The sequence below is a fragment of the Periophthalmus magnuspinnatus genome, chromosome 7, assembly GCF_009829125.3.
Source record: "Periophthalmus magnuspinnatus isolate fPerMag1 chromosome 7, fPerMag1.2.pri, whole genome shotgun sequence".
In the NCBI taxonomy this organism is placed as follows: Eukaryota; Metazoa; Chordata; class Actinopteri; order Gobiiformes; family Gobiidae; genus Periophthalmus; species Periophthalmus magnuspinnatus.
Window position 1 is genome coordinate 24,926,322 of NC_047132.1, and position 23,119 is coordinate 24,949,440.

Sequence of the window (23,119 nt, forward strand, 5' to 3'; positions counted from 1 at the left end):
TTTAACACCCCTCTCAAACCACTGATTTTTTTTTGGCTAAGATCTGTAGCTCACAATATTCAAAGGAGTGGTTAGTAGCTTTGAGATGGAGATGTACAGAAGATTGAGGTCCCGAGAAGCTCTAGCGACATTGGTACATTGTCTTATGGAGTCACTGTTTTGTTTCTCCAATATAATCCTCACTGCAGTCTTCACTACACTGAATGGAGTGGACCACATTGCTTTGTTTGTGCCTTGGGGTTTTGTCCTTTGGGTGAACTAGCTTTACTATAGATCATGCCTTGGACGACTGAGGGATTACACAGACAAACAATAAATATTCCACTGAACAGCTTATATAAATGAAATAACACAATGCTAATGGCTAATGCATTTAATACAATAGATTATTAAAGCTGTAATGTATTAAAAAGATACTTTTGAGTTGCAGCTTTATGTTGTTTGCACATGTCGTTTCTCTGTCACTCCCGATCTACCTCTCTCGTTCCACTGACACCACACAGCCATGGGGATAGTAGTAGTCTGCCCATTACTTATTTATCCACTGTCCCCACACAACCTACTTGATTTACCAGCCTTTCATTGCTGCTCAACATCACACATCAATGAAATAAATGCTTTTAATATAAGCAGTTAATCCTGTGTGGAGATGGCATAAGGAAGAGTTGCATCATTTTGACTGCTTATTAACAAAACATAGCACATAAATAATTGATTTGAACGACTGTTTATCATCTGCTGGACTGAATAAATCCATATGGTAACTGGATTAGCCATTGTGTTTGAGTTTAGAAGAAGTATATATGTGCAGATTCATACTCTCAATGTAGTAATAAGCTCAAAGAGGATCATGGATTTATAAAATGTCCTGAAGTGAATTTGATTAGTGGCCACTTTGATTAGTGGTATTGCCCAAACAGAACTCTCCCATAAAATCTTAGAGTTTTTTTGTGTGAAATCAAACTGCTCGTGTTCAGCTGAGACAACGCCTACAGCTTTCAAAAAGGTTGGATTTTGAAGGGATACAATGGCATGGGTCATTGAAAAGAATGCAATGCCATCTCTGATTCATCTTCCTTATCTTATTAACCTTCCACATTGAAGATTCAGCAGTGTCTATTAAGGGTACACTATGCTACTTTTTAGGTGGCAGTTCTATCCCCTGCTTGTCTCCACAGAGATGTTATTGCTTTCCCGGGAATATTCCACAGTTGCAAGCAGCAAATATATCTAATTCCATGGAGTCAAATCTGTGAATAAATGAGCCCCCTCTACAATAGACGGTATGGTATTTTTATTTAGCTAAAAAGAAAAAAAGATATAATTGAATAAGTGCAAGATGGAAAAGTTTAATGCCAAAGCAATATATCATCTTTATTGAGAGAAGCAGATAGCAGAACGTCCACCAGAAAACTTACATAGTGGACCTTTAAACTACACAATAACATAAATAATAATTATGTTTGTTTAATTTGGTTTATTTCAGTTGTTAAAGCCAAATAGGCCCAAACTAAGTGCTAACAGCCTAGTAGCCGGTGGTGCCAGGATCATTAGGCCTTTTCTCATTTGTGCCATATGTCGAGCTGCAATAATGAAGGTTTTATGAGGAGAGAGGCTAATTCATCCCTGGCTGCACTGGGATCCACTACATGTTGCTTGTAGACCCAGGCCCACTCTTACAATGTGATTTATGGCTTTAATCAGAGTTTGCGGGCTCTCTATAGTGTTATTCCTATTTAGTGTCTCAGCTGTTACTTAAGGGAGGTTTAACGTTTCTTCTTCTTCTGCCTGCCCTCTGCAAAAATCTACAAATGAGTGGTAGAGAAAATGGAAAATGCCTTGTTTCAAATGTGTTTGTCCTACCACGAGGCTTACCGAGCATTCATTTATTTCACTTTAACTGCATATGATACAATTTGGGACTTAGGGAGTATTATCACTAACGTAACTATGATAAATAATACAATTTAATGACAGTGTGCCACCAAAGGCAAATATACAATCTTAGGTTTCAGAATTCACTTGAAATAATCAGGTGAGTGTTGCACCAAATATTCAGCATTTAAATATTGAGTTTATTGTTTTACTTAAAGCTACAGTTTGTAATTAGATTGTCCAACCCAGCCATGTTGTATTCTCACATATCACCACTATGTTACAGCTGTCTGATAGTGTGCCAGCTTTGGCCAGAACAGGTGAGCCTGTTTTTTGTGTTTTTACCTTTTCCCTTTTCTTGATGGGGGCCACATAGCATGGAGTACGCTACATCATCTGATGCATTATTCAAACCACTATGTTTACCAGAACTTTTTTACAGAATTGAGATAAGAGGTGAACCAGCCCAAGTGTCATCTTGTTTAATGTATTCAAAAAAGATACAGTAAACCCACTAAGTTCTAGCTAACAAACGTGGACTCACAAACCTGCCAAACTGCTGTGTGTCCTGCTTGATGGAGGCAATTGTTGGGTTTCAGGTGACATCACAACATTCTGTAGATACAGATGCACTTAACTTAGATATTTTGTGGCAAAGTACAATGTAGTCAATAGGCAAAAAGTGTCTCTTGTCCACCGTGACACACTACCACCAGTACCTCTCCTGTAACATATATTTTAAAGCATGTGGAGTAATCATATAGTGCTGTACTCAGTCATTTTATCTTGTCATCTATTTTAATTGAGTACCCAAGCATACTGTCATTTTCATTGGGGGCTGACCTGGGGCTCAGCTGGAGGTGAGGCTGTGTGAGAGCAGGAGGCAGAAGAGAAGTGTGAGAAGTGGACATGCAAACCTTCAGCGCCAAAGACAGGAGAAAAACACATATAACCCCTAATTTACACCAAATAGTAACCATGCCCTTTCAAAAGAAGTTGTCGAAAAACACCACAGTCACATAAACAACGTGCGTCACATCCAGGAGCTTGGGGAATGACTCGTGATGGACTCGTTTATAGCTGTGGGGGACAAAGATAAAACACTTTACGACGTTACACATCAATTTTACACAACTTATGAAGTAAAACGCATATAGCGAGCAGGCACCCAAATGTATACGGTAAGTATCCTAATTAATTTGAACACCTCAACTAGGGCTTGTTATCACTACGCAAAGCATCATCCTTCTTGTCCACGTTTGTAATTTCAAAAAGCAATTCCTCTCACCAGCAATGAATATGTAAGTACTATAAAACAGTTTGGTGTTTAAACGTGAGAATATACAGAGGTTAGCGTTGCAGGAGCAGCTCGTTTGCCCCTGGTGTAAACTGACGCTTTTAAAAATATGCGTGTATGCAGCTTTGCCTATGTTTCGTGTCTCTGCAGCTCCAGGTGCAAATTCCGTGTTATGCCTGGTTGGCATTGGATCACAGAGCATAATAAAACTATTCTAGAGCATATTCTTACATAATAAAGGTGGCATCATGTGTAAAGACTGAGGCAAAATATTGTGTCCGTCATTGACTAGTTCATATGAATCACACGTTGTTGTAGTGTACACATTTGTTTTAAACCTGAAACAATTTTGCTGCTCTGCTGGGTAGGGCTACTGTAAGATCTTGGCTGCTACTGTTGATGTTTTTACTTATCAATTTATTTTTTCTAAATTTGACCTAGGTTGAACTAAATGTGATGCAGTGATGTAGCACATTTTGGTAGATAGATTAAAGCAGTTTACATTTACAAGGCTCCAAAGTACGACCAAGTTAGGTGGCACATGGGCCTAAAATGTTACCCGGTGCTACTAAAAACGTTCCTTGTGTGCACTGGTGCACCTGACAGATCCTCATCACATTCCCTGTGTCCTCCCTTCTCATTATAAACATGGATTAAAGAATACTTGCTTTGCCCTCACTGACCAGACCGCTAATGCCAGTCCGAGCTGCTGAGACCAATGCGCTCAGGTCATGCTCTGGCTTTCAGAGCTAAATGCTCAGTGGAGCTCAAAAGTTTGGGCTTTTTTCATCTATTTGTGAACGAGACAGTGTTTTTTTTCCTTTAAAGAGCAAACCTGCAGATCCTCCACACTGTGCTTAAATACTTAAATGAGGCTGCCATTGCATAAGGTGAAAGAAAAGAAAATTAGATGCCAAAAGATGTCAAAGACCAATTATTGAAAGACTGGTCACTCTGCACGTAATAAAACAAACTGTAAAGATCCTTAAAAGCATAGACATGTCACTCTGACTAGTTTTTGAAGCTTTTTATTGATTAAACTTATAGGCTACTAACTCATTCTGTTTTAACTTAAAAGGTCAATTCTTCAAGTTATTTGATCAAATAAACAATACTAATAAGTATGTAGAATAAACTAAATGTTTAAAGAATGACTAATTTTATTTTTTCAAAGAAAACAAATACCGTATGAATTGTATATCTGGGTAAAAGAAACCAACCAAGTTACTTATCCCTTACTGTTGAAGCAATTTAAGGACAATAGATTACCATGGCTTAAATAAGCACCGGGTTTGGGTGCACCCAAATCATGTTCTGATGCACTCAAATGAGAATCTTAGACGCACTGGTGCACTAACAAGCATATAGGCTGAGACCTACAACATTCACAACATTCACAACATTATTCACTACATTGTCAACCTTTATCTGCATTTATTTTGAACTGTTTTAATATAAAACCATATCTTTCACATAAAAAAAAAAATCCATCTATAATTATGGTAGCAATTATTTAACAGCCAAACTAAATGACATTGTTGGAATATAAGCAGATTTAAAACACCCTTCCCTATAGGGCTTACACAACATCATAATGACTCCTTTTTAATTAAGATATATGCTGAACCACTGAGGATTGGATTAGATTAAGTAACCAACTTGTGTCATTTTTTTCAATGGCTTCAAAAAGTTCAAGAAGTTAGATTGATGTACCACTTAATATGGGACTATCACCATCTGTAACATGCCGGCTCAGCTGCTGTGAGGGAAAATCTGTGTAAAATGTAGCACAAAAGCTTAAGTCTCCATGTCTGTTCGCCTTCGCCTGTGTAGCAGTTGTAGCCAAATCTCAGTGGGAAACTTTCACATTAAAGCAACAAGAAGAGGAGGGCATGTACTTCATACTCTATTATGGCATAACATTACATTATAATGGGATATTGATGTCTGCCTAACACTAGCGGCCACACAAACCCGGCATTAGATTTCTTATTGATAAAATCATAAATAAGAGGGATCCACATTTGTTGCATCGTGATGACACTCTCCAAGTAATGAACAGGCTTGAATGAGGACATACCACTGGCAGAATAAAAGACGCAGGTTCACTTTAAATTATAGAGTACCTGCTAAATTTGCAATTAGCAGTAGGAGTAGCAATTGCTATTAAGTGAGTTGATCAAATATATGAATGCTATCTTACATTGAAAACTCTCTGAACGCACGGTGCATCATTGTTTTTTGTAATACATGGCTGCATGTGTATACTGTATCTATGTCACTAGTACAAAAACTCAACAAGGAAAATGTTGTGTGTCTGTCTTTCACCTCTCAAGATCTTTTCCATTAAAAAGGTTTAGTCAAAGCACACTGGCTTTGGCTTAGTAATATAATTGGTATATTCATCACCCCTATTGAACTGTTTGGTAATCAAGATGCTTATGCAAGCAATCATATTTCACTTGTCCAATTAACTAAGTTGAAACCATAAAACAGAGTGATCAGTCAGCTCTGAAAAACATTTTCATGTCAAAGACACTGAGCTAATGTGATTTCAGAGCCTTCTATCCTCATGCACATCCAAAAACACAAATTAGCTCCTGTTAATGTGACAAAAAAGCTATTCTTAAAATATATTAAAGATGACTTCAAAAATCTATCCATCTGTGTACACCCTTCTGGTATTGCATCCTGTTGCATAAAAGCACTTGGCTATCAGAAATACAGTTTGGGTCAGACAGCAGAAAAATGAATCCAATACGCCTAAATAGACTGAATAAGACTTGGACATAACCTGCCCTGAATGCACTTAAAAAGGGTTGGAGACCACAGCACAGCACACACCTACACTCCCACTCAGTGTACTGCCTGTGGTAGTCAGTATCTCGCTTGAATACTGGAAACCAAGGACAGAAGCAGAGTTTTGCTCTGAATGCAGCATTGCACAATAAAAAAAGAGTGGAGATGATTTGAAAGCCGTTTGACTTCCTGGTTCTGGCCTGTATACAGTATAACATTTTCAAATATTTTTAAAACAAATGTGTGCTAGATAACTTATACTTCACAAACCATTATTATATTATTACACCTGCCCATAAACTTCAATGTTTAGATGTGGTAGCAAAAACTAAGCCAATATGCCTCTTATGTATAGTCAATGGTCTAAACAGAACACACTACACATTCTTACCCCAAACCATTAATAAACTGTAAGCATTAGGGCCACAAACACACCAGAGCGTCATTAAAGGGAGGCGGTGTATCATGGCTCTTAAAAAGGCTATAGGACAACCAGGCATGCTCTAAAAAAAAAAAAAAAAAAGTTTTGTTATCTTAAGCTCAGGAGCAGGTCCTCACCTCATCCGTACCATCTTGTCCTCACACAGGATCTTTTTATCTGTCACAAACCAGATAACTACCTGGATTAACTGTACAAGGGCAAAAGAAACCCCAAAGCATGTGCTTTCATACAGATACAACATGCTGCCATCATGGGGTTAGTAGTCACTGCACAGAGGTATGTTGGCCTTTAATATTTTGAGCTGCATCCACTTCAGCAACTCTTCACACTGGTGAAAGAGGGAGAGTAGCATAGGTATGCTGCATGTATACTTCTGCAGGGCAGTGATAGTGATATCACCAGAGAACAAAAGAGTCTCATGACCCAAAACAAGGTATGTTTCTGCTGGAAACTCTTCTCTTTAGGCCAGCATTAAAACAGCTTTCAGATCAGTTGCCTTCTGAATTGAAATAGACTTCTCCAAGGGAATTAAAACGTGTTGAGCTTAAAACCTTGTCCAGATTACCTGTGAGTGTGAAACCTTAACATTATGATTTGTGAGTCTTTAACATAAAGGAGGAATAGACCTAATGTCATGTCCTTGTTTTCTTTGAAGAAATTAACAGAGATAAACAACTAGAGACTAAAGCTCAATAATTTGGATTTAAGAAGATTCACTTAACTGCTCCGCGGGTAACAGAAGGGCTCCCAGTGGTTTGTGTGAAGTTGAGTCAAGAGCGAGGCGTGAATGCGGTTATGAGGCAGCTTGCACTCACGTTACACAAACTCTGTAAAAAGAAACGTCTTTTCTCCAGACCTGTACACTTTGGGAAACACATCTCTTACACATGTCTGAAGTCGCATGCTTCTTGCCTGCCCCATTTTTGTCAACCTCATTTCACAGTTAAACACTACACTATTGCAAGTTACTATTCTATGGAGTCTACATCTATTCGAAATTCAATGTGGTTTCTTCTCCTTGTTTATCCAATTGCACATGTTATATGAACTTAATGAGGCCAGTATAGAGTGATCTTTGCATCCATTGCAAATAAACTACTTTCTGTCACAGTGGAACACATGTACTATATATTTCTGAATGTGTATGTGGTTTTCCAAACAAACATACAGTTTTTATTATTTCTTTGAGAGCCCTCTTACTATGATCAGTTCAATAGTCCATAGCCCATAGTCCATATGCCAGCCTACTATATAAAATCCATAATGGTTGGAGTATTTGATGCATAATTAAAAATATAGCAACAGGAAATTGTAATACTCTATGCAGCTCCTTTGAGAATGTGAACATCTTATTTCACTTTGTGCCAATGGTGGTGTCAAAAGCTACTCTACTAAAGGGCATGTTAGATATGAAATGTCCCAACTGCTTAAGCAACTTTGTGAGTGCAGGGTCCACCACCTGTCTACATGGAGATTGCTTTACCAGTATGACATTTAACTTGTCTTTCTCCATGGAGACAAGCAAGTGCTGCCACCTGGACAAGCTACATGTCAGATCTCTGGAGAGGCAAGCCCACTCACAGTAGGAATGCATCTTTTTCAAACACCTGTAATTAAGTTCAATGCTATACTGTGGAACATTCCAGACAAAGCATCTCCATGAAGACAAGCAAATAGCAGACCCTTTGAGTAACTTTTATACATATTTCAAAGCCTCTTTCAATGTTACATAGTGAGTGTAACTGAAACATTAACAAGTACAAGAAAATAAGTGTTTTAGTGCAAACTGTTACATTTGTTCATGATCTATTAGCCCACATCATCATGGCTCATTGCCTCCCACTGGAGCACATGCTTTCAGCTTCAGTGCAATAAACTTAAGTATAGAAAATAGAACAGCCTTATTTAACCTCAACTACATGAGTATTTAAAACCAACATAGACATACCACGTTTAGTAACCGATCAGTCATTTTCCACAAGGCCAATGGTGTCTGTACGTGACATAATCACGTTTTACTCATAAAAATACAGGCAAGCAGGAATCAAAATAATCGACTAACTTAGGCAAAGTCCCTACATTGCATTAGCAACAACCATATGTATAATGTATCATTCATACATTTGTGTTGTTCTCATGAGTACCACAACTTTATTTGGCTGTATCTTGTTGAATTCCACTGCAGCGGTTTTACGCGCGGTGCTGGACAGCGCGCACCGACCTCAGCTCCCGCGTCACAGACAACGAATCAACACATCTTTTTGATCAATAAAATGCACGAGTTTGGTTTATTTCACAAGACGAAAAAAGGGGCGAAAAGTTGCAAAAATCTCTCAACACGTCTTAGGTTTTTCGCTTACCTTGACGTTGCTCTGGGTGAATGCGCTGCTCCCTTCTTCTTCTGACTTCACGTCTTGGCTAAACTCGGACAAAAACAGCGGGGGATATTATATTAGTAGTGTAAAAAGAAGTAACAGCGATGCTTCTTGTCTGACGCGGCTTTGGTCTGCTCCGTATCTTCGATGAGAATTAGTTGATGCTTGTTCCTGACTGGCGCCCTCTCTCCTACTCGCTCACTCACTCACTGTCTCCCACCCTATTGGAAAAAAAAAAAATCTTGTGCATCTCTCCATATCTAAAGTGCTCAGCTACCTCAGATAGCTTTGAAGAGTTTAATAATAAAAGTAAGCGTTATTTTGGTTTGCATACGTCTACAATGTCTTCTATCAAGTCAAAAATGGATTGGCATGAAGTGAAGCCAACGCAATGTAAGCTTTGATTATGTGTGTACTATGTGGCTGCTGCTGTCTGGTGCTGAGGAGGCAGATGATTGGGAGTGGTCCGGATTAAACTACGGGATTATACCTCAACATTCATCTCTTCATCTCGTATACAGACGCACGCGTACAGTGACTGGTGAACAATGACATCACTCTCTGGCAGACATGGACAAAAAGACAGATTTATGTGGGAAGGAAGCTAAATGTTAAGAGAGGAAAAAAAAAAAAAAACAACTTTGGAGAGAAATCTGTGTTCACCTCTTGGACAGGCAAATTATAAATCTCTTAATAGATCCAAATCCATGACTTCAGTATTTGGCACTTCTGCTATATTTAAATGACTAAATTGGTCTTTAAAACTGACCACCTGTCCCTATGTGAAATGATATCTCTGTATTTTTATGAAGTATTGAAGAAGTGTGTGTTCTGGATCGTAGGTAAACTTTTAACTGGGTCCACATGAATTTGATAAAAAGGAGATTTACATAGAAAACATTATGACATAGGTTATGTTTCTCAAGTGTAATGGCTTTTGGGTTTTAATACGCAGGCACTATTCTCTTATGATTGCTCGAAACTAAAACCATATGGCGTTATTGTTCTTATTGTATGAGCTTAAAAGTCAGTCGCTCTCCATGTCTCACCACATTACACAATTTGTCCCTCAACAGAAAAATAAATAGGTCTAAACCAAGCCTAACTGAGACTAAAACAAGCTGATGAGTACTAACACGATATAATTTATGAAAACCAACACTTATAATAAATGTGGCAGAATCCCATACATTAAAATTACATTAAATCACTGTGAAAGCCATGCAAATCCAGGGTTTACCATCACTATTGACCTTATTCCATCCCGCTCACTTTTCAGCAGCTCCATCCATAATAATGCAACCCAAATGACAACGGCAGCGCCCACGGCAGCATCCGGAATAAGGTGAATAGACCCAAACCGCAATCTAACAACTCATCTCGGTGTTTCTCCACAATTTTATACAAACACTATGGTGGCACAAGCAATCCATGTTTAAATATATTTATATAAAATGATTAATGCAGTAAAAATGTCACTTATTACTCGCATTGATTGAAAAAAACACTGATTACAAATGAGTTACTTCAGTATTATGACAAATTGGTGATTCAAATGCTCCTTTATGCTTCCAGTATTGTGTTTGTGCTTCTTTTTAGACTATAGGGACAAAAATTTGACTATGGGGGGCCACCGTAGTCTCCGTTCTTAATAAGAAACGTTCTCGTCCTGCTATGTGGAGTTAGGCAAGCCAGTCTGGGATGAAAATGAAAAATAATGAATAAAAGGACATAACTAGGGCTTGTAGGGATCCTAAAAGTAGGACTCCATGTTCCTCTAGGTTTAAGAGTCTGACAATGTCCCAGTTGCACAGCGTAGGTTTGTTTTGTGGCCACATATTGACTTGTGTGTATGAAGTGTGCTGAGGAGACATGAGCCAAGTGTGTGTGTCTGCGTACTGACAGATGGCTACTGTAGTGACGCAACAACTAACTCCTGGGTTTCTGTTCTGTCTCTGAGCTCGCCTGTGCAATCTAGACTGGAAATTAAAATGCCCTTTTCACATAGAACAATTGTAATTACTGTTTGTACTTTTTAGTATGTGGTCATTTTATAGTGTTGACACAGATTTCTTCTTTAGTTTATTGGGGTGACAATAGTACAGGTTCTTATAGTTGGTAGAGCGTTTGCCCACTGCACCCACCAGTGTTATTGTGTCCTTGGGCAAAACAATTAATCCACCCGCCCTGTGTGTACACTGTGTATGAAGGTGTATGAATGGGTAAATGGTTTGTCGATTAAACCATTTTGAGTGGCTTATGGAGGTTGGAAAGTGGTATTTAAATGTGGCAATTAAGCATTTTTTAATTCACTTATGTTGGTAGATGTATTTTCTGACAGGACTAGGTGTTTAACAGGTCTATTCTGAATACACTGACAATGTTTTCTTCTCACGCATCCACGTCTTCAGACTTTAGGAGAAAGCGTCCCTTGACAAAAGAGGAGAGACAGGAACACAAACCTATTCGATATCGAAAACTCCCGCATTACACCATTTTACAAAGCTATTCCCATCATATGTAGGTTATAGTGTTTAATCCTCTCTATTATGCAGGTGCTAATGCTGTATGACAAATCTGCTGGGTCGTTGTATACAAATATTTATCTCACCGCATCTACCATCTTTAATAGGCGCGTGGAGATATTTGTCACTTCTATTTCACAGGGTTTTGCCATCGCTGCGTAGTGTTCATCCGCTGCGAGGTATTTTGGGAAATTTGTTTACTTTCATTATTCAACATTAGCCCATGACCAACAGTGTGTATGCTTCTGGATTTTTACATCTATTACAAGTCATTAGAGTAGATTAAGGTGCATTATACCATGGGCTATTTAGTCATGAGTGTGTTTAAGTCAGTATTTGTTTATGAGCATTTTCAGCCCACCGTAAACACTGCAGCGCTTTTGTCTTGTGTCATGAAATTATAGAGGGAATAAATAACATTTGTTTAGAGCCACCCCAGATTTATATGTGATTCACTCCATCTTGGGAAAGAGTAGTTTAAACTCTTCTCATCCCTTCGCCCTTAACCCATAAACCTATAAATGTGGGAGATGTCCTACATAAGTCAGTTGTGGGTGTTTTAGAGATCAATTCAGAGAATCCAGACGATGTATAGTGTAGAGTAGTGATTATGTGGTAGAAGGATGCTGAGGTTACAAACTGCTCAGAATAAAGTCTAGAGGAGGACAAAAGAGGAGATGAATTAATATAGAGAAAGAATATTAGATTAGTGGGAAATTAGACAGAAGTGCATTATTCCCTGCAAGACATAGAGGGGGACAGTAACTCCATTATTACCCATTTAAAATATAATAATTCTAACCAGAGAAGTAGATTTGTAGATAAAATAAGGCTGTGTGTAGTGCTGGTCCACAGGCGCCCCATGTAACATGATGCAATATTCACAAAAAATATGAAAATAATTAGTTGCGTTATACCATTTGAGTTCAAAATATAGGTGTGGATTCATCTTGTTTTACCTTCTGTTGGATCCAATCTTGTCTCTTCTGTACATACAGTTATTTCTTTTATGTAGGGGCTGCTTACAGACATTCACTGGAGACCTTGAGTCTGCTGCAGCTCCCATTTGCTGAAAATACATTCATACAAAGGTGTGTGAGGGTCAAAATACAGCAAATAATAGAAAAGGTAAAGTGTAAATGGTGAATGCTCTTGGCAGTTAGCAATTACAGTCAATGTTTAGCTAAATTATAATTACAATATTATGTTATGCAAAAGACATTATAATCTGCTAATTATGTGACACAGCTGCTACACTGGCTTATTCTCCAGCTGCCCCTGTCCATTAAATTTGAATACTGACTTTGTACTAAATACGCAATATACTTACATTATATAAAATACATTTAAAAAATATATGGGCCATAATTAACTACCGGTAATCTGTTTCTTTTTAGGTGAGGTAACTAATGCATTTTTTCATCTTCAGTTTGGTCTCAGGGTAGTTTGTGGAAATTAAAACTTCTATTTGTCATGCTGACAAACAGTCTGGATCCTGAGAAAGAAACTCACAGTAATTCAAGGAGTAGAATGTGAATTTGATTAGAAGATATATATTTTTCAAGACAATTATCTATCTAACAGATGAACATGACATCTGTGTAAAATACTGCGCCATCATAGAGTTTATGTAAACAAACTGATTTTAAAAAACGATTAGGTTAAATGTTGTTCCTCAGTCATCGGACATTAAGATGTTTATTAATAAGGCTGTATTTGACTAGAGAAATTGTCTTGCCGATGGATTGGCCAACTAAAAAGGGGGCGTGGAAAAGCTCTTAAAACTATAATGTCTCCATGTGTCTGACCCACACTGCACTCACAAGACTACAACTGCACAGCAATTCATGCAAAAACAGCCATTTATACAGAAAAGGTACTAAACTATGTATTTATATAAAGACAGATTAACTTGTGAATCATGAGTTTTACATATAAATACCAAATCTTCAGATAACTCACTCACCCCTCCTTTCTGCTGTGGTCCATATACATTCTTATAATCTCAATAAAATTATTCAAGACACCTGTAATGGACGAGCTACATTACATTTAAATGTAATGTAGCTCGTCCATTACAACACCGTAGACCAATTAACTTGCTAAAAGCCTCACAGCCCAGTTTATCAGAAAGCTAACATTTGCATTAAAACAGTGGTTGAAAGATATACAACGAAAGATGTGCCTTTGAGAAGTCGCAATATTATGTTTCTGCCAAATGTACTTTGAAAAGCAGCAGGACTCAAGGCCAACCTTCATCTTAAAAAGCTCCCAAAAATCTACCTCTCTCTTTTCATTTTGAATTAATACTTGTTTTTATCTCAGCTTTTATCCTCATATTTGTACTGATGCCCTTTTTGTCACTTACCAAGCCAACACTGCATTTATGATTCAAATTCATGCAGAAGCTTTAGTACTGGGAATAAACAATAGTCTACTTTGAATATTTGAATAACAGTTTTTCATCGTTTCATTCGTCCTTGTAAAATTGACTGGGCCACTACTATCCACTACTTATGGTAAATGTTTCTAATTGCTTTGTCTTATAGCGATCCAGTGGTTTGGTACATGGATTTTCATGCAGATTTTACATCCTTACAGGCTTTATTTAGATTGAAATCCTCCAACAACCACCCATCTTGCCTTGTAGCATGTATTTTAAATTTGGCATCAAGGGTTTTAATGCTATTAGCACTGTGACCATGGTGCACTTGTACTATCTCACCATGTTATTGCGCACATAAACGCACACCATGTGTTTTGCTGGAATAAATCCCACTTCCTTTTGTCGGAAGTCCCCCACACCCCACCCACCCCTCCTTTCTCCGAGTGCCATCTTGTTCGCCCCCTATCCTTTCATGGTGCCAGCCTGTTTCTCCCACTCCATCACTCAGTACCATTCCTTAGTCAGCACTGGACTTTAAATAATGTATCTTCTATCCAAATTTAACATAGTATATGAAAAACTGTGGCTAACACTGTCATCACTTATCTCTCCATTTTTTCCAATTGTATATTGATTTGGCTTTATTACGTCACATGTCTAATTTATCTAGGCTTTGAAACAGCATGGCATAATTATATTTGATTCTATTTTATGCACAGAAGAGATACTAGATTCTCAATCTACTGGTGCAAACTGGGGCTAAATGTACTGAAAGTCTAATGTTGCATTTAGCACAAATTACAGTCATTCATCAATTCTGGACATTTACATTAGAGATTGTGTGCGTTTGGAGAATAACCCTTACTTTGCACTGCAAGATGAATTCCGGCAATATTTTTTTCCCGAACGCACTCAAATCACTCAAAGCGCTACACATATCAATCTGGGTTCTGTTCTGCCTGGTTAGAATAACCCAGCAGCTAGGGCATTAAGTGGGTTACACGCTGCAGAGTACCAGGGCTGACAGAACATTTCTAAGGACTAGTATTGATACATAAATTGACTACCTAGGTTAAAGGATATTGATAATAATTTATTTACTAACTAAAGTATAAACATATGGCAAAACACTTAGTTTGGAGTGAATTTGCAGTAAATTGTACATTACCACTCAAGGTCTTTTTCTTCTCTCAGTCCTCCAGAAGCTTTTTTTTAAAATGTTGGACAGGGGGCATTTTGGGTCAAAGGCAGGCTGTAATTATGGTTCTGTTCACTCCTCTCCCAACTAGAAAGAGGGGCAAAGAAAAAAAAATTGAATTATGCATTGTTTTGTATTGTGCAATGAATCATTAAATAGGTTAAACACTGTACACACATATTGAATGGGTTTAATATTAGTAGACAGTCATGAAATATTACCTATATACCCAATCTGTCACCAAACAGTAAATAATAGAGAAATAAAGAATGGGTTTTCTGACATGTGTACCGTAGCATAGAAAAGCTGGCCTTAATTGGTGCGGCTATATTTGAGTTCTAATGTAGGTCGGGTATTGCCTCATTGACTTCCGTTCAGTCTTGGGACAAATTTGCATTCTTTAAAAAATCAATAGCAACCTCAAAATTCACCAGTTATTGTGAATTAGCATAAAAACAACACAAAGATAAACCACCAGGGCCTTATAAATCACCTTCTGTCTCTGGAGTTATGGTTGTTTTTTCTTTTGCTTTCTCTGTCTCATGTGAAGGGGAAGCTTAAATGGCAGTAGCACTCGTTAGACAAAGGTTGAAGTATTGTTTGAAGAAGTTTAGCTGCATCCCGGTAAGCGCTGTCACTAATTACACAAACTGGGAGGAAGGAGACAGCAGTGGCCACAGGTGAACTGCATTGTGCTATTCTTATCACAGAGGATCAATGGCATTTCTTCAGCTCTCCATGGGTCACTCCAGAGAGACGGGGTCACCAATTAAAGAGAGGCATTTCACCTTTAGAGAACAGTTTAGAGATGTATCATGCATACAGCCAGCATAAACATATGCCAACTAAACACATTTAGCTGCTAAACAAGAAGCAGGTATACATTTATTACAATCCATGTCAATGTGTTCATGTGCAACTTCTATCAAATGGGTCCAAGCTTTATAGCAGCAATATTAGAAAAAGTCTGTCTGACAGTCCATAGATCTAGCAGTGCCTGTAGATAATGAACTAATATCCCACTTTGTACATACTTATAGCCTCCAGAATTAGAAGTGCAAAAAATAAATCCAAAGTACATGTTAAAACCCCACAGGTGCCCTGGAGTGGAGGAGATGTACATGTCTCTAAAAAGCTCCCAGTCTGATCTAGGTTGATTATTTTAAGCAGTGTGAGATTGATTCAGGGCCCGGTGAGACCCTGCCAGTGGAGGTGGAGGTAGAACAGAAGTTAGGACAGGGACACAGTGGTGACACCAGCTGGAGGTCTCGAGATGTCAGGTTATTATAAGAGTGTCTGTTTCAGGACAGACCTATTTCCACCTTCATCTGGCATGTCCATTGAAGGCAGATCAATATAAAGATTCTGCTTTCACAAGGTGGCAAAAACAATTCATAAGAGCAAAATGTCCTGCTTTAAAAATGGCCCAGTTCGCAGTTTTATACAAGTAACTTTTAGCAGATGATGTCTCTGCTTTATTTCTTCTTTTTGACAGGGCTTTACCTTGGCCACAGCCTGTGGCAGTCGGACGCCCACAAAGTAGCATCTCCTTGTGTTCACAAAGTACCAGAGTTTCAACACAGCCTTCACCAGGGTCTGAAATAAAGCATTTACAGGCGATTATTTTGTAGGTCTGACTAACTTGTATCATTACAGCATTGGCAGGATCAGGGCAGGATCAAATTCAATCAAACTTACATCTCAATTGCTGACATTAACACATGGTTTTAGTTAGCCAATGTATAAAATAGTATAATACTCCCTCCTCACTCCAGTGTGTCATATGATCTTTGCCAAAGGTGAATGCTTGGATACAGGTGCCCGTGCAACAAATACATTTCCATGTCCAAAACAGACCCATGTCCTTCAGAGAGGAGAGAGTCTGTCCTTGGACGCCACCTGCTGGTCACAGAAAGGTAAAGCCAGTGCTCTTCAGGTCTGGTGATGATCCACAGCATGTCGTCAGGATTAAAGCAGAAATTGAGGGAAAGGAACAACGCCGTACAAGAAACAAAAGGTAGTTTATCTATCTTATGTCGGGTAAACAACATTTTAACAATGTTTTGCATTACGAGCCTATGTCAGAATTTAGAATTATTACAGGTTTAAACCAGCCAGGCTTGGACTCTATTATAAAGTCTTAAAATGATCATGATAGCGCAGTTTAACCAAGTACATTCACATAAAAATACTACCTCAGATAATAACTGCAGACTGTTAGAGCCCTTTGGTCATCCCTTGGATCAGTCAGTCACAAACAGACACTGTTTGTGTCATGGAAGTATCCATGATTTGTATACCCACAATGCATTTTTACCGCTTAAAAAGTCATGTGACTAAACTGTTTTTTTTTTTTTCCTTTTTTTCTTTTTTCTTTCTTTTTTTTAAATTGGGCAATAAAAATGTTTTTTTTTTTCTTGTTTGTTTGCTTTTTTCTTATTTATTTATTTTTTCTTATTTATTTTTCAGTATCCATGGTGTTGTGCTAAACTACAACTAGTGGCCTAAAGAATTGTTACTTAGGTAGCAGTGATATTTTGTTCTATACCTTTCAAATACTATTTAAGATGTTCAAATCAATTTAAACTGTGGCATTACCACAGAGTTGTGCGTTTAAGTGATGACCTCGTGCCCTAAGGCCCTGGCCCGGTCATGGCCATGAGAGGTCACTGAGACTGACCCAGTTCAGGAGTGTCTTGTTGAACATGTGTATGTGTCCAGCGAGACCCACCACATCTCCAAATCTCTAACACCCTCTAAAGTCATGCTGACGCATGCTGACCCTCTGAAATGTGTGTCAGGACAGATACTGGAGGTGATGAACTGTGAGCGGCCCAGTTTGAGAGAATTATCTGATGGCTTTATTATTTAACTGTGTGACCCAAGATGACAATGTGGAGCATAAAGAAAATAGAAAACACTGGTCAGTATCGCTGTTGTGATCAATACAGCATCACACAAATAGTACCACTTATTAATTTTTTAATATTTATCAATAGAATAGTATTGTGGTCTTGCCCTTCAATCATTGCAAGCTTTTTAATGTAAATTAACAAATGTTGAAGTACAAGTAGCAGGACTATAAGAGACAAAGCAAAACTAAACAATATTAGTGACCTAAAAAATATTTGCTTTGAGATAAACTATATTTTGTAAAATTTGATAGATCTGTTAATTTGAAGAATTTCTCTACATAGCTTAATCATTTTTAGATAAACCAAATAATAATAATAAATAAAATACTTTAATTTACTGACTCCAAATCCACAGGTTCTTGGTTAGATGTGTCTCACATATGAAGCAAACAGCAGTGAATTTGTATAAGCTGCTGTTGTTAGTTGATTTATAATTATAGATCATAATGCGTCTACACCCATGTGCATGTTTGTGTCACTTTGCACAGCCATCACATATGAGGCCCGACCCAAAGTCCGTGAGATCAGAGGGGATTAATTCTCCATAAAAAGCAGATGTGGATCTTCAATGTTTTCAGTCGCTCAAAGACCAGGCAGAGACCACACTCACAGATAAGCTTTCATTTGGCCTTTTCACCTCTGCGGCTCGTCAACAGGTGATAACTTTATGTTCATTATTTTTATGTATATTTTGAACATTTGTATATGCTTATATTTGTCTGTATTCAGGATTGCATCTTGAGCCCTTTTGTTTTAGTAGTGTATAACCTGATGCGCATATGTTTGTGCATGTTCAGCATGTGGCTGTTGGTGTTGAAGTGCTTGCTGCTATGTACTCTGATGAAAGAGAGCCAGTGCTGCTCCCCAGTGAACTTCACTTTACAGATGGAGAACAGCGAATGTGACCAGTGCGTGGTCATCAACACCACCATCTGCAGCGGCTTCTGCTACACTCAGGTGAGGACATTACCAATGGGCTTTGGATTTTTACTTTCCACAAGCAAATGTTTTGCTTATTTCTTTGCTAAGAGTGACTTTTACAAAGACACAAGAGATGTTTTGTTTAAGGTTTGATGAAACTTTTGCATGAATTAATTTGAATATGTTCTTGTAGCAAAATAGAGTAATAATAATAATTCTTCCATCTGTAAAGGGAATGGGAAGAAGTGTAAACTTATTAATCCCACTCCATGGACAATGCATATGAAATGTTTTATAAAATTCTATTCAAATTATGCATATTTTCATGAACTGCGTTATCATACTTTTCTATGTATTTGTTTACATTTTGGGAACTGTACTTTTTCTGTTACTGTTGAAACAAACCGTATTAAGATACTGACCCTTTTCAAGACATTATCATGCACTCATGCATTTACTATAGATTTAATTTAGACTGTGTGAAATCTTATGTAATAATTACACATTGTTTCTTTATTATTGTCAGGATACAAACCTGAGGGGTCGATTTGGCAGAAAATTCCTGGTTCAGCGCAGTTGCCTGGCCCTCTCTCTGGTGTATCATCCCATACATTTACCTGGCTGTCCTCTCAATGGGACGCACCTGTTTTATCCTGTGGCCAAGCGTTGTAGCTGCAGGCGCTGTGACACTCGCACACACCACTGTGTTCAGACTGGACAGATGCCTCGTGTCTCACTGTGTTCAAACTATCAGGAAGATGAAGAGAAGGACCCATCCATCAAAGGAAACCTAAGTATTCACAGAGAGTAGACTGAAACAGAAAATACTAGAGGCAATTTATTTATTAGGGCTGTAGTATCCAGTATTTCTTTGTTTTCTTATCATGAATAAATATGCATTTTGAATATTTTAACGCTTTGAAACTGTGAACTTTATTTTGTGACTATATGTGTCATGTTAAGTTTACTTACAATATAGAGTGTCATGTCAATATGAAAATCATTTCAATCTTTAACTTCTAATACTTATATTTTAATATATTTGACAGTGAATGAATACTCAAATTCACAAAGTATTTTTAGAGCTTGCTGCAAGGACAACAATATACCATTCCACATCAACACACTGTATTTTTGTTAATTAATCTAGACAGAGAAACCTGAAGCAAAGTGTGCTTTGAATGGTCAAAGTGTTAAGTGAATCTCAGTGACAGATGACCTTTCACATATTAAATAAACATGTCTTGTAGTTATGGCCTGATATTTTCTAATTCCTTTCACTTTAAATCACCTCAGACCTTGGCACTGACTCATGCAATCTATTTAGACATTTATTTTCATGGTTCTTTTGTTCAAACGGTAAAGTCAGAGTTACAACAGAGATACCGTAACTATCTTCTTATTACCAGTCAGCAGTTGAGACGCATTTTGCTTGTGATCCAGTTTTTGGCTTGTGTGTTGATCCCTCTTGGCTGTGTGTCCTGGCCTGTTGCACTGGGGGTGGAGATAGGTGAATTTATCCCCAGTATCTGTAGGGCTGCCTGATATATATATAACCCAGGCTCGCCCCAACTCTCGCCCTGCTCAGTGTCTCCGAGGGGACTCTTTGCCTGCTTTACCTCCACGGCCTTCTTATTTTCAACTCAAGTAACTTTTCATCTTTTAACAACGGACAATGGCCCAGCAACAACAGATCAGGTGAGGGGCTGTATTTCTATTTGATGCAACTGAATACTGAAATGACTTCACACCGTCAAGAAGATATATATTTATGTATTTTAATCCCTTAAACCCTGATATTTGTGTCTAATAAAGTCAAGAAATGCAATTGTGTTTGCCAGATGAATGACAGTATGTTGTGTTGTTGCAGCCTGCCAGCCAAACTGATCAATGGAGGAGTAGCAGGAATGGTTGGAGTCACCTGTGTGTTCCCTATAGACCTTGCCAAGACACGACTGCAAAACCAGCGCAGTGGTCAGCAAATCTACAAGAACATGTGAGCTTCAATATATGATCATACATAGCTGTACAGTTCATTATTGTCGAAACTATGAATTATTCAAATGGATATTAATGTTAGTGTATTGTCATATCTTTATTATTGTAATTTCTTTCAGGATGGACTGTCTGATAAAAACAGTTAGATCTGAGGGTTACTTTGGCATGTACAGAGGTAATACAATATACTCTTGTACTTTCATTATAATAAGAAACCCATTTTGCAACATACTATCAGCATACTGCATATAACATCATAATATATTGTTTCTTTTATACTTAAGGTGCTGCCGTAAATCTTACCCTAGTAACCCCGGAGAAAGCTATCAAACTTGCTGCCAATGATTTCTTCCGCCACCAGCTCAGCAAAGATGGGTCAGTAGTGCCTTGGGAAGCTGTTTAATATTCACTCTCAAGCATTGATGATACACTCATGTCTGTTTTGTATTTCAGTAGCAAACTCACAGTCTTCAAGGAGATGTTGGCCGGATGCTGTGCAGGGATGTGCCAAGTCACCATCACAACACCAATGGAGATGCTGAAGATCCAGATGCAAGATGCTGGCAGAATCGGTAAGGTCTCTCTACTGTCATTTACACTTCATAGGAAGAATTTAGAATTTAAAAGTAACTTCAAAACTGTTTAAATGTTCAGCTGCCCAACAAAGGGTGATGCCAAGTGTAGTTACAACTCTGAAAATGGGCGGGACCAGCGCAGTTTTGTGTCGTTCGTACAACGCCAGCCCTGCGCCTGTGATGAGACTATCGGCCACACAGATCACCAGAGAGCTGCTGAAGACCAAAGGATTCTTCGGACTGTACAAGGGACTTGGTGCTACTTTGATGAGGTCTGTGTCATAATCTCATACTTCTTATTCAATGTATAGGCTTATACTGTGGACTGAAAGATAATTCTAACTTATTTTATCTATTTTCACAGGGATATCCCATTCTCTGTAGTATATTTTCCTCTGTTTGCTCACCTGCACCAGCTGGGTCAGCCTTCACCTGAAGGTTCTGTGCCTTTTTACTGGTCATTCATGTCGGGCTGTCTGGCTGGATGTGTGGCTGCGGTGACTGTCAGTCCTTGTGATGGTGGGTCAGTTATATGCTTTATATGCTTAGGTTCAACATACTTAATTAAAAGATTGATTTTTTTAGACTTCATTTTCTAAATAACTTGATTCCTTTACTTGTGCAGTGATTAAAACAAGGCTGCAATCACTCAAAAAGGGAGCTAATGAAGAAACATACAATGGAATAGTGGACTGTGTTAGGTACGACACAGCAAAGTCACAGAGTCTTTTCATCACGCTAAATGTTTTACTTTACACTTCTGTTTTCTTTTTTTTGCAGGAATATTTTGAAGAAGGAGGGTCCTGGGGCACTCCTAAAAGGAGCCAGCTGTCGGGCACTTGTTATTGCCCCTCTGTTTGGTATTGCCCAAGTGGTGTACTTTGTGGGAGTTGGAGAGATCCTGCTGGGTTACACCCCTCACAACATTTACTCTTCATAAACAAGCTGTTTTTGGTCATTTTACCGACACATTAAATCAGGGGCAGCTTTGCCCTGGGTGTAGCCATGGACTCAGCCTCTATTACTGTGTACCACTTTATTGGAGTTTTTCTGAGTAGACGGCTGAAGGGACCAGAAGGGTGCTGTTTCGGTGTAATATATTATGCCTTGAAGTAGCTCTGTGTGGTTGGGATTCAGGGGAGCTTATTGTATGTAAAACACTTACCAGTCCAGACTTGAACCTTTTACCAGAGCTGTGGATGAAGCGTATCAATTACTTTTGCCAGTAACTAAAACCAGCTGTCCTGCCATGGCCACGACTACAAGATAGAGTTACTGCTACAGTAGGAGATTCCAGCAATGTGGTAAATGTTCATTACTATTAGGAAGCCTTAATACCATGGGTGGCTGGCATCCATGTTTATGTTAAACATAACTAATGTAGTATTAGTGCCAATCCCTCAAGTAAAATATAATTACAATTCAATGGCAGGCAACATTTCTTGAACCTTTTTTCTCAATATTTTTTACATTGGAAAAATGACTGTTAATATGTTTGCTTTTGGGACCAAGTCTTCAGAAATAGAGGCATGGTATTGGCCACTTTCTGTTACTTGACTGGGGTCACCTGCACTGGCCAATGCTGCAGGAGTTACTATTATTGTAAATATGTACCCTATACATTTTATACTTTCTCCAACAGTGAGAGTACCTTAAGACATTTTGAATAATCTTCATATCTGATAAGTATACATATCTGTATACCTGTATGTGAATGCTCAATAAATTGTACATGTGATAATAATGTGTGTGCTTTGTTTAATTGGTAATAGTTTCTGATGCAATACAGGCCTTAAACATGCAGTGAGAGTGT

General features: G+C 38.2%; 3 protein-coding genes across 5 annotated transcripts in view; 2 read left to right on the forward strand and 1 right to left on the reverse strand.

Annotated features, from left to right (window-relative positions):
• camkvl (CaM kinase-like vesicle-associated, like) overlaps nucleotides 1–9,099 on the reverse strand; it is a 37,183-nt gene extending 28,084 nt beyond the window's left edge. Inside the window, exon 1 of the mRNA XM_033969303.2 lies at nucleotides 8,774–9,099. The gene's annotated coding sequence lies outside the window, so the exon portion shown is untranslated. The remainder of the gene's footprint in view (nucleotides 1–8,773) is intronic.
• A 9,511-nt stretch (nucleotides 9,100–18,610) lies between these two features.
• LOC117373031 (thyrotropin subunit beta-like) lies at nucleotides 18,611–19,544 on the forward strand. Its single transcript, XM_033968888.1, has 2 exons — nucleotides 18,611–18,769; nucleotides 19,260–19,544. Exons 1-2 carry the CDS (start codon nucleotides 18,611–18,613, stop codon nucleotides 19,542–19,544), a joined length of 444 nt encoding a protein of 147 aa, XP_033824779.1.
• A 759-nt stretch (nucleotides 19,545–20,303) lies between these two features.
• LOC117373339 (mitochondrial glutamate carrier 1-like) lies at nucleotides 20,304–22,316 on the forward strand. 3 transcript variants are annotated; one of them, XM_033969325.2, is made up of 9 exons: nucleotides 20,304–20,431; nucleotides 20,604–20,729; nucleotides 20,851–20,906; nucleotides 21,016–21,106; nucleotides 21,185–21,303; nucleotides 21,386–21,578; nucleotides 21,671–21,825; nucleotides 21,932–22,007; nucleotides 22,087–22,316. In XM_033969325.2, the coding sequence occupies exons 1-9, from the start codon at nucleotides 20,409–20,411 to the stop codon at nucleotides 22,244–22,246; spliced, it is 999 nt and encodes a 332-aa protein (XP_033825216.1). In that variant the 5' UTR covers nucleotides 20,304–20,408; the 3' UTR covers nucleotides 22,247–22,316. The 3 variants fall into 3 exon arrangements, with proteins under 3 accessions (XP_033825216.1, XP_033825217.1, XP_033825215.1); XM_033969326.2 differs by having other exon boundaries at nucleotides 21,188–21,303; XM_033969324.2 differs by lacking the exon at nucleotides 20,304–20,431 and having other exon boundaries at nucleotides 20,575–20,729.
• The last annotated feature ends 803 nt before the right edge of the window (nucleotides 22,317–23,119 follow it).

What these genes read in the sequence shown, in the direction of transcription:
- LOC117373339 (XM_033969324.2), top strand. Translation starts at nt 20,575, where the DNA reads ATGAATGACAGTATGTTGTGTTGTTGCAGCCTGCCAGCCAAACTGATC. An exon ending in CACCAGCTCAGCAAAGATGG is followed by an intron (nt 21,107 to 21,184) that starts GTCAGTAGTGCC and finishes TTTGTATTTCAG; the next exon opens with TAGCAAACTCACAGTCTTCA. An exon ending in GCAAGATGCTGGCAGAATCG is followed by an intron (nt 21,304 to 21,385) that starts GTAAGGTCTCTC and finishes TTAAATGTTCAG; the next exon opens with CTGCCCAACAAAGGGTGATG.
- LOC117373031 (XM_033968888.1), top strand. Translation starts at nt 18,611, where the DNA reads ATGTGGCTGTTGGTGTTGAAGTGCTTGCTGCTATGTACTCTGATGAAA. An exon ending in GCGGCTTCTGCTACACTCAG is followed by an intron (nt 18,770 to 19,259) that starts GTGAGGACATTA and finishes TATTATTGTCAG; the next exon opens with GATACAAACCTGAGGGGTCG.